Source organism: Gossypium arboreum, chromosome 10, assembly GCF_025698485.1.
Source record: "Gossypium arboreum isolate Shixiya-1 chromosome 10, ASM2569848v2, whole genome shotgun sequence".
Lineage (NCBI taxonomy): Eukaryota > Viridiplantae > Streptophyta > Magnoliopsida > Malvales > Malvaceae > Gossypium > Gossypium arboreum.
This window is the reverse complement of record NC_069079.1, coordinates 119,120,157-119,132,364: the sequence shown is the minus strand read 5'-3', so window position 1 is coordinate 119,132,364 and position 12,208 is coordinate 119,120,157. Positions and strand designations below refer to the sequence as shown.

Sequence of the window (12,208 nt, the reverse complement as noted above, 5' to 3'; positions counted from 1 at the left end):
TTATCCTTCTCTTTAACTAATCATACTTGCAAGGGTAGAATATTATCTATTACAACCCAAAATATCCAGGAGTTCCTTGTACTATAGGATTATTTTAATCTTTGTAAAACTAAATGAAACAATTTAGTTCTTGTTAATAATTTAATAGAGGAATGATTAAAATATTAAATGTTGATAATATTAAAATAAAATATGGTAATAGTTAGGTAGCTTGAGATATAGATTGTTGAATGGTTTGTTTTAAAATTTTTAATTGTATTTTTTTTTTTGTGAATTACAATAATAAGGTAAAGCTCGAACAATAAATGCAACTAGTGCTGCTTGAATTCAGGTCATACCGAAACGGTGAACACTCTTTGACCATATATGGGGTTCTAAATCTTAATTATGTTTAAATGAGTTTTGGCTAAAGATGTAAGATATTGATTAGTTTTGTCTATTTTAAACCGTTTTGTTTAAAAATGCCCAATTATTTTAAGATTGGTCTAGTCCAAGGCCCAATTTTGAATTATTAATGAAGTTCGGCCCAAAATCAATTTTTTATTATTTATTTGGGATAAATTGAAAATTGTGTAAACCTTAGAGATTTGATTGAGTAGTGACAGAAAAAAAGATTTATATGTTAAGAAAATTATTGTATTAAATTCGCATCTAATTAAGTTTTTGTCGTTAACTGAATTAATTAACTAAGCCCTTAACGATTTTTATCATTGGCCATATTAATTGTTAAAATAAATTGACGGACCAACTAAATGGTAACACATGACAACTGTTAGTTTAATCTAATAATTTTTCCATAAAAATATTTAAAATCCATAAAAACATAAAAAGGAAAAATCAGAAAAAATTTCAAAAATATAAAAATTGATATAAACTTAAAAAATATAAATATTATAAAAGATATAAAATTTATAATAAATTATAAAATTAATAAAACATATTTAAAATATTACAAAAATGTATTAAAATACTAAAAAAATCATAAAACGTCATAAAAATATTAAAAGTATTAAAATTGAAATAAAATTATAAAAATCATAAAAACTTAAATTGGAGCAGATCAGTCAGTTGGATCGATTAGACAGAAATCGGCAAGGGTATCAATCCGAAGAAAGCTATTAGACCGGTTGACCTGGGAATCGGACGGTTGAACCAACTTTTTTTATTATATTTTTTATTTTTTTAATGTTTTATTTAATTGAACTGGACGAATCAATAAAACTGCAAAATCAATAGTTTGACTGATTCGACCAGCAATTCGGTTATGAAAACCTTAGTCAGAATATTTCATTTTTGCATATGTTATTGCTAATTGTTGGATAATGAAATTTTGGTTTGATAAAAATTATTTAAAAAGAATCAATTATTGTTTGGTTCCCAAGTCAACCAAATTAGGCTTTTTTTGGGATCGATACACTTGCCAATTTTGAGCTAATTGGTCCAATTCATGTTTTTATAATCTTTTTATAATTCTTAAAAGTTATTCTAATATATTTTTATTTTAAATATTTTAAATAAGTTTTATTAGTTTTATTATATTTTTTATAATATCTATAAGTTTATATCAATTTAAATATTTTTTATAATTTTTTATTTTTTATTATTTTTAAGAGAAAAATATTAGATTAAACCAAAAGTTGTCATGTGTCACCATCTGATTAGTCTATCAATTTATTTCAACATGGTCAATGACAGAAACTGTTAACGAAGGGGCTTAATTGATTATTTTTGTTATGGACAGGAACTTAATTGGGTGTGAATTTAATACAGGGGCTTAATTGATTTGTTATTTGCATTTTCTTAAGGGTTTTTTTGACATATAAAAAAAATCAACATCGATAATTTTAGTGATAAAATTGAAAATATTTAAAGTTAGATGACCAAAATACAAATACATTAGTACTTGAGTGACTCAACTAATAGAATTTGCCATCATTTTTTTATTTTTTTAAATAAATAGAAAATTATATTTACATAACATTCTATTAATTTTTAAAAATAGTAAAAGGAAAAAAAAGTATAGCTTATAGGCTAAGTGGTTGAAGTGAACAAGACCTCTGGAAAAAAGAAGAGGAATTGTCAATATTTAATCAAACTAAAAACAAATCTTCTTCCCCTCGACGTTTCTGCATTGCAGGTAGCACCATATTCTCTCATAATGGCAGGTATATATAGCTTCTACTTATAATTCTTTTTCTCTTATTATGTATGTAATGTTTAAGATTTTGAGTGCAGTGGATAGTAAGTTCCAGTCCATGGATATTGATGTAAACATAAGGAAGTTCATATAGAGGATTCATAATTTCTCCAGTTTAAAGTAAAAAAGCTCTACTCTCAAGTTTTTACGTCTAAAAAATTAGACCGTCGATAATGGTTAAGAATAAAAAAGAGAAGAAGAAAACACACAGAATTTTACGTAGAATCTATTTCTGGAAAAAAATCACGAGCAGATGAAAAGATAATTCAATATGTCGAATTCGAATAATACAAAATGAGAGATGACTACGACTTTTTATAGGTTTGTAAAACTATATTCTAATAAAAGTCAAATAGAAGTAATTCAGTAAGGTTTAAAACACTTTATTCTAATTAACATTAAATAGAGGAAGTAAACTTCTATACGGAACTATCTTGCCATTTATATTTTATTTTCACAAGAATTTGAGTCATACAATTCTAACATTAATGTTGATGGCTACAAATGGTAACTTTGATCTTTCTCTTCTTGTTGTTGTTTTATGTTTTTATTTCCATTTTTATCTCCCCATGGCTTAGATTTACAAAACTTTTTTGGCTGGCGAATTCTTATCTTCCCCAAGGGGAATGATGTGGATCATTTGTCAATTTATTTAGATGTTGCAAATTCAGCTATTTTGCCTTACGGATGGAGTAAATATGCCCAAGTCGGATTCGGGGTCATCAATCAATTTAATCGTGGAACTTCCATTATAAGAGGTATATTGTTGCAGCAATCACAAGTTTGTAGTACAAACAAGGGATCAGCATTTTATTCTTGTTCTTATTTAATTGATTTAAAGAACCTATATAAGATGGACACAGTATGGGAATAAGGGAAGCGCCAGTGGGTCACTGATATGCTGAGTGCCATCCTTTCTTCATAGAATCTGTCAGCTTGTGTACTGGACTGGTTGTTGATGATAAGGCACTTCTGTTTTCGGCAGTCACTCAACATTCACGAGGGAGGCTGATTGGGGCTTCAATTCATTCTTACATTTTCCTAAATTACACAACCCTAGAAGAAGCTATATCGTCAATAGTACATGCTTGGTTGAAGCATACGTTTTCACTGATAGAACTCTAGATTTGATTTCACATGAATTGATAGTCAAAACTGATTCGGATAAACTTGAGGCCAGGGAAGTTGATTGTGTAAAGGCATTCATAGACAACCAGAAAACTCCTACAACCAAACCAGTAGAAATCACACCTCCTTCACGAACTCAGTTTTCTAGCCAGATTGTAGTACGTTAGCTAAATCAACTGTTAATATTAATGCAAATATGTCTCTCTTATTATTGCTTTTCTTTCTACCATTTCAGGCCACTGAACCCGAAGAGCCTGCTGAGGAAGATATGAACACATTCTACACTAGTTTAGAGTCCGAGATTTCATGCTCTAGAGTTGTTTATTCTAATGAAGAAGCAAAGGAAGCACTGGATAAAATAAACGAAGCCTTGAACATAACCCCAGTTAATCTTAACGATTCAGGGAAGTTTTCTCCACTTAAGCAGGCATTCATGATCCTAGCTAGGTTTGATTGTTCCTCCACCACCCTTACAATTGAGCAAAAGAGTGAGTTGTTGGGCTTGGAGGAAAGATTGAAAGAACTAGCTAATCGAGCAGCGAAAGCAGTGTAGGACAAGGATCAACTTACTGCGAAGGAATCTATGATGCGGACAATGAATTCTAATTTGGAGAGTAGCCTTATCAGATATAAGGAGGTCGAAACAGAGGTGAAACAGGTGGATCAAATACTTGCTGCCCTCCATGAGGAAGTTGAAGAAGCACAAAAGAAAAAGGAGAAGATGTTGGCTAAAAGAAAGGGGATATACAGAAGTTGCAAGGAAATAAAAATGGAGTTGGATGCATTGGGAAAGGAATGGACAGTGTATGAGGCCACTGCCAAGGTTGGTGAGGAAGAAGAGAAGATTGTTGTGGCTGAATGGGGAAGAATTAAACATTTCATCTCTTCCATTAAAGTTAATATTTAAATATTGGTGTTCTGAACAAGACTTTATATATTTTATATAAATGATATGTAGGTATATATATATGGTATTCTTGTTATTGCCATACTTAAATTCTTTATTGGTGTAGTCATGTGGTATCTAATATTGGCCCATCCATTGTATATATATATATATTAACATTAATCTTATTAAAGGTTGTTATAATATAAGTTCTTTTTGATACAATATCTAAAACTGCCTATAGATCTCCCCGGCCCTTAAATAGGAGAATAATTTTTTCAGCGCACTTGAACCTACATCCTCCTGCATTGGTAACAATGTCAATATCAGTCAAGTTAAGACTCAATCAATGCCTATTCACTATATGTTATAGTAATGTGTGCATAATTTAATGTTTATACTTGAGTCAATTGCACCAAACGTTCCTAATTTATCGTTTAAATTTTAAATTGGCCCCTAACTTCAAAATATTTTAACTAAATCTTCAAAATATTCGTACATATCAATTAAGTCCTTTAGTTTAGCTATCAATTTTGGTATTAAATATTGATTCAAATTTAATGTAAAACATATTTAAAATATATAGATCAAATTGTAAATATGTATGTACTTATATCATAAATAGCTGATAATACTCTAGAACGACATATTTTATGTGCTAATTGCATGCTTATTTTGAGTATGATCCTATTAATTTGGATTATTTTGTGGTCTTTTATCTTTTAGGGACTAAATTGGAGGCAAGAGGAAATTTAAGGGCAAAAAGTGCAAATTTAAAGATATAATGGGCCAACATGCAAAGACAGAGAGAATTGGTGCCAAAAATGCAAACATGGAAGACCCAAGGACAAAAATGCAAAAGAAGAGATTTTATAGCACAAGACTATTTTAATTTCAATTATATTAGGATAATTATTAAGGATAATTATTTAGATTTAAATTTTAGGATTTATCTTCATTTATCTTTAATTATCTTTATTTATTTGTAATTATCTTTTAGAATTTAATTAGGAATAGACTAGGTTTTCTAGTACTATAAATAGGGGATGGAGTGGCACATATTTGGCATCTCTTTTTTCTGTAAACACTCCCTCTCCCAAAAATTTTGTCTTTGTTGTCTCCATAATTTCTTCAATAAAAATTTCATTTATATTATATTTGTTTCTTTCCCAAAAATCATGAGCCACTAAACCAATCTAGCCGAAGGTTGTCAAAATTCCCTAAAAAGGTTCATGAGGCTTAGAATCCGCGCTTAGCCTTCTCAACAGGGTATTCATCGCTTCTCCGCATTACGGGACTAACGCTTCAGTCCATGTCCCTTAATAGGTGATCTTTTCAACTTGTGCAAGGAACGACCGCTTTATACGTTTTGGGAAGGTTGCATAGTTGGTTCGTTGGCTTTCTGCGTCAGAGGTTGGCGAATCCAAGAGACAAAACGATGTGGTATTCGCCATTGGGAAGAGGTGATCTAGCAGAAGATAGCCCCACAAAAGCGATTATTGGCTAGAGTCAGGCTCCGCCAAATCTTAAGTCCAAATCCTTGGAGCTGGTGGTCGTAGGCGTCCTCTTCCACTATAACTGGCTTATCCTCCTCGAGAAGGGTTACTTAAAAGCCAAGGATTGAACCCAAAACGGAACGAAACAACTTGAAGCTGGAATCTTACCACATAAGAAACTTTCTCTTTTCCCAACTCTATTTATTTTTATATTCCTCATTTTAATTTCTGCAATTTATTTAATTTCGTAATTTCAATTCACTTTAAATTCTATTTTTATTTTTCCAGATTCTTAATTCTTTTTATTTTTAATTTTCAAGAACGCGGGTTTTCTTGGCCAAGAAATTGTCCAAGATTTCAGAAATAAGCATTCGTACAATCCGATCCCTGAGGATTCGACCCTACTTCCCCTTTACTGTTATTTTTATTATTTTTCAGGGAATAGGATATTTTTGGTGCTCTCAACAACTGCATCAAATTTTGGCGCCGTTGCCGGGGATCGGTAACGTACTAATCTTGTTTTTTGTTTCTTATGACCAGATCTGCTCCAAGAACTCTTGCGTTTGATTCAGAGATTGAAAAGATTGCGAGAGCTAATCGCAAGGAAACAAAACTAAGGAAAAAGCAGTCAGCGGTAATTGGGACTCAAAGTAATCCACCGCCAGAAATCAGAATCAACGACGAAGCAGAGTCTAGGGTTAACGAAAACCCTACTCAAATTTTTGAAAGCGAAAAAGTAGAAGTAGATTCCCCAGAAGAAGTGCTTAACACTAGGGTTGACGAAAACCCTAATTTAGCACCTCAACCTATGGCTCAGACAATTCGGCAACTAGCTGAAGCGCCAACAAAACAACCGCCACTATGCATCGCATATCCTACTATGGATACTGATTTTGAATTAAAGTCAGGCTTGATCCAGCTGCTTCCAACTTTTCGGGAGTTACAGAATGAAAATCCCCACAAGCATTTGAAAGAATTCCATATGGTTTGCCTTAGTATGAAACCTCAAGGGGCAACTGAGAACCAAATTAAATTGCGTGCTTTTTTTTTTCCTTAGCAGATTCTATTAGGGAATGGTTATTTTATTTACCTACTAGATCTGTAACGACTTGGGCTAATCTGTCTCGTTTATTTCTCAACAGGTTTTTTCCAGCATCGCGTGTAGCTGAGTTAAGAAGAGAAATCGTAAGAATAAGGTAAAAAGACGCAGAGTCTCTGTACGACTATTAGGAGCGATTTAAAAAGTTGTGTGCAAGTTGCCCATAACACGGTATAACGGAACAATCTTGCTTCAATACTTTTATGAAGGCCTGAAACCCACAGAAATGAATATGGTAGACATCGCTAGTGGAGGAGCATTGGTTAACATGACTCCACAACAAGCAAGAGACTTAATATCCACAATGGCTGCAAATACTTAGCAATTCCGAGCCAATCCTGAACCCCCTAGAAGGGTTAACCAGCTAAGTAATTCGACCTTAGAAGATAAGGTTGATAGAATTGCTAATATTTTGAATTCTCTTGTTGCAGAAAAAGCTAGACCAGCCTAAGTATGCTGAATATGTGCTACCCCTGAACATACAATTGATGCATGTCCCAGTTTCTATAATGATACTATGGCTCATTTGGATGCTGCGGGAAACTTCCCTAGGCCACCACAAAGGCGATACGACCATTACGCTAACACCTACAACCCAGGATAGAGGGACCACCCTAACTTAAGTTATGAGGTCAATCCACGATATAACTAGCCATACCAAAATCGGGTTCCACAGCAGCCACAACATTCAGGTAATTCTCTAGAAACTTTGGTCAATAAATTAGCAGCTAAAATGCTTAATTTTCAACAGAAAATCGAGGCATCTATAAGAGAATTGACCATATCAATTGAGAAATTAAACTCTCAAGGGAAGCTGTCATCACAAACAGAACCTAATCCAAGAAAACACGTAAATACAGTGACATTGCAAAGTGGAAAGGTACGAGAACCAATTCCTGATAGGAATCTTGGTCAAGAAATCACCCAGGAAAATCACGAAAGTGACAAACAGGTCCAAGCGAAACCTCCATTGCCAAAAGTCCAACCTCCATTCCCAAGACGATTAAATTAGTGTCAAAAAAGTTAGGAAGACAAGGAGATCCTTAAAACATTCAGAAATGTCAAGATCAATTTACCACTGTTGGATGCCATCAGACAAATTTCGCAATATGCCAAGTTCCTTAAAGAACTCTGCACCAACAAATGAAGATTAACAAGTAATGAAAAGGTAAGTGTTGGTGAGAATGTATCAGCAATGTTACAGCGGAAAATACCAGCGAAATGTAAAAATAGGGGCATGTTTGCAATACCATGCAAAATAGGCTATTTAGGAATGAAGAAGGCTATGTGTGATTTAAGGGCCTCTATAAACGTCATGCCTTTTTCCGTTTATGAATCACTTAACGCGGGTTTTTTTGACAAAGACAGGTGTTATCATTCAGTTGGCAGACAGGTCCATTGTGCATCCCGAAGGAGTCTTCGAGGACGTATTAGTGAAAGTCAACGGACTTATCTTCCCTATAGATTTCTATGTGATAAAAATGAAGGAGAATAACACTCCTAGGTCTTCAGACATCTTGTTGGGGCGACATTTCCTTAGTACTGTAAATACTAAGATTGATGTACGAAGCGAAACACTCACGAGTTGAGAGCACTAAAAATATCCTATTCCCTACAAAATAATGAAAAAAAATAGTAAAGGGGAAGTAGGGTCGAATCCTCAGGGATCGAATTATACAAATGCTTGTTCTCAAAATCCTGGGCAGAATCGTGCCACGAAAACCTGCGTGATAGAAAAAATAAAAAATAACAGAATTAAAGATTTTATTTGGAAAAAAAATAGAATCTAAAGTTAACTGAAATTGTGGTTGTAAAAATAATAAAAATAATAAATAGAGTTAAAGGAAAAGAAATTCTTATTGGTAGATTCCAGCCTCCAATTATTTCATTCCACTTTGGGTTCAATCCTCGACTTTTAAATAACCCTTCTCAACTCAAGTAAGCCAGTTATAGTGGAAGAGGACGCCTATGACCACCAGCTCCAAAGATTAAACTTACGATTTTTAGGGAACCTGACTCTAGCCAGTAATCTACGCTAGATCAACGCTTCTCAATAGCGAATCCCATGCCATTTTGTCTCTTTGGCTTGCCAACCTCTGACGCAGTAAGTTAACGAACCGACTGTGCAATCCTTCCAAAACATACAAAACGGCCGCCTTTGCATATGCTAAAAAGCTTACTTCTTAAGGGCCATGGACAGAAGCGCCAGCCCGTAGTGTAGAGAAACGATGAAAACTTGGCGAGGAGGCTAAGTACGAATTCCAGCCCTCAAGAACCCTTTTTGGAGAATATTGAAAACTTTCGGCTAGATAGGTTTTAGTGGCTCATGATAATGGTGAAAAAGAAAATAAATATAAAAAGGGAAAAGGGAAAAGGGAATTTTATTGAAAGAAAATATGAAGAAACAAAAGCCTAGACTTTCAGGGGGTGAGTGTTTACAGAAAAAGATGAACCCAAATAGAGTCACTTCATCCCTTTTAAGTCAGCAATAGTCTCATCATTCTCCAAAAATGTACATTTGAGATGTTCGAGAAGTGGTTTTAATTTCAGATCTGGTGCCTACACAATAGAAGGTAGAAGTTTAGTATTCATAGGAGCCAATAATTTATTAACTGATTCAAAATCATCAAACATCATTTTAGATTTATCTCTATAAGATGACTCAAAAGTTTTTTCTACTGATGAGTCAATTATGTCGACATGGTTTACATCCAAGACTTCACTTGGGTGACTAATAGTGCCATAAACGTTAAACTTCACGATCTCTCCATCAAACTCTATCGTGAGGGTTCCGCTTCGTACATCAATCGTAGTATTCGCAGTACTAAGGATAGGTTACCCTAACAAGATGTTTGAAGATCCAAGAATGTTATCCTCCTCCATTTTTATCACATAAAAATTTGCAGGGAAGATAAACCCATTGACTTTGACTAATACGTCCTCGAGGACCCCTTCGGGATGTATAATGGACCTGTCTGCCAACTGAATGGTAACACTTGTCTTTGTCAAAAAACCCGCGTTAAGTGATTTATAAATAGAAAATGGCATGACATTTATGAAGGCCCCTAAATCACACATAGCTTTCTTAATTCCTAAATGACCTATTTTGCAAGGTATTGCAAACATGCCCCTATCTTTACATTTCGCTGGCATTTTCCACTGTAACACTGCAGATACATTCTCACCAACACTTACCTTTTCATTACCTGTTAATTTTTGTTTGTTGGTGCAGAGTTCTTTAAGGAACTTGGCATACCGCGGAATTTGTCTGATGGCATCCAACAGTGGTAGATTAATCTCGACATTTCTGAATGTTTCGAGGATCTCTTTGTCTTCCTTACTTTTTCGACACTGGTTTAATCGTCTTAGGAATGGAGGTTGGATTTTCAGCAGTGAGGGTTTCGTTCGGACTTGTTCGTCATTTTCGGGTTTTTCCTAGGCGATTTCTTGGCCAAGATATCTGTCAGGAATTGGTTCCAGTACCTTTCCACTTTGCAACGTCACTGCATTTGCGTGTTGTCTTGGATTAGGTTCTGTTTGTGACGGCAGCTTCCCTTGCGAGTTTAATCTCTCGATTGATATGGTTAACTCCCTTATGGATGCCTCGATTTTCTATTGGAAATCCTTCATCTCTCTTTGGAAATTAAGAGTTTGCTGTTAAAAATCAAGGACATTAGCTGCTAATTTATTGACCATGGTTTCTAGAGAATTACCTGAATCTCGAGGCTGTTGTAGAAACTGATTTTGGTTTAACTGGTTAAGTCGTGGGTTGGCCCCATAACTTAAGTCAGGATGATCCCTCCATCCTGGGTTGTAGGTATTAGCGTAAGGGTCGTATTGCCTTTATGGTGGCCTAGGGAAATTTCCCACAGTATCTAAATGAGCCACCGTATCATCATACAAACTGGGACATGCATCAGTTGTATGTTCAGGGGTAGCACATATTCCGTATACTCGGGCTATCTTTGCTTTTTCTGCAACAAGAGAATTCAGAATATTAGCAATTCTATCAACCTTATCTTCTAAGGTCGAATTACTTAGCTGGTGAATCCTTCTAGGAGATTCAGGGTTGGCTCGAAATTGCTGAGAATTTGCAGCCATCATGGAGATTAAGTCTCCTGCTTGTTGTGGAGTCATGTTGACCAACGCTCCTCCACTCGCGGCGTCTACCATATTCATCTCCATGGGTTTTAGGCCTTCATAAAAGTACAAGAGCAAAGGTTGTTCCGTTATACCGTGTTGTGGGCAACGTGCACACAACTTCTTAAATTGCTCCCAGTAGTTGTACAAAGACTCTGCGTCTTTTTACCTTATTCTTATGATTTCTCTCCTTAACTCAGCTGCACGCGACACTGAGAAAAACCTGTTAAGAAACAAACGAGATAGATCAGCCCAAGTTGTAATGGATCCATGAGGTAAATAAAATAACCATTCCCTAGCTGAATCTGCTAGGGAAAAAGGGAAAGCGCGCAATTTAATTTGATCCTCAATTACCCCTTGAGGTTTTATACTCAAACAAACCATAAGGAATTCTTTTTAATGCTTGTGGGGGTTTTCATTTTGTAACCCACAGAAAGTTGGCAGTAGCTGAATCAATCCTAATTTTAGCTCGAAATCAGTATCCATAGTAGGATACGCGATGCATAGTGGCGGTTGTTCCATCGGCGCTTCGGCCAATTGCCGAATTGTTTGAGCCATAGGTTGAGATGCTAAATTAGGGTTTACGTTAACTCTAGCGTTAAGCACTTCTTCTGGGGAATCGACTTCTACTTTTTCACCTTCAAAAGTTTGAGTAGGGTTTTCGTTAATCCTAGACTTTGATTCGTCGTCGATTCTGATTTTTGGCGGTGGATTACTTTGAGTCCCAACCACCGCTGACTACTTTTCCCTTAGCTTTGTTTCCTCACGATTAGATCTCACAGTGTTTTCAATTTCTGAATCAAACGCAAGAGTTCCTGGAGCAGATCTGGTCACAAGAAACAAAAAACAAGATTAGTACGTTACCGATCCCCGACAACGGTGCCAAAATTTGATGCGGTTGTTGAGAGCACCAAAAATATCCTATTCCTTACAAAATAATGAAAAAGAATAGTAAATGGGAAGTAGGGTCGAATCCTCAAGGATCGAATTATACGAATGCTTGTTTCTCAAAATCCTGGGCAGAATCATGCCCACGAAAACCTGCGTGACAGAAAAAAATAAAAAATAATAGAATTAAAGATTTGATTTGGAAAAAAATAAAAATAAAAATAGAATCTAAAGTTGACTGAAATTGTGGTTGCAAAAATAATAAAAATAATAAATAGAGTTAAAGGAAAAGAAATTCTTATTGGTAGATTCCAGCCTCCAGTTGTCTCATTCCGCCTTGGGTTCAATCCTCGACTTTTAAATAATCCTTCTCA

General features: G+C 34.9%; 1 protein-coding gene across 1 annotated transcript; it reads left to right on the top strand.

Moving 5' to 3' along the window:
- Positions 1-2,158: 2,158 nt before the first annotated feature.
- Positions 2,159-3,878, top strand: LOC108488120 (ubiquitin C-terminal hydrolase 12-like). The gene is made up of 4 exons (XM_017792426.1): positions 2,159-2,165; positions 2,776-2,955; positions 3,347-3,483; positions 3,561-3,878. The coding sequence occupies exons 1-4, from the start codon at positions 2,159-2,161 to the stop codon at positions 3,876-3,878; spliced, it is 642 nt and encodes a 213-aa protein (XP_017647915.1).
- Positions 3,879-12,208: the final 8,330 nt, after the last annotated feature.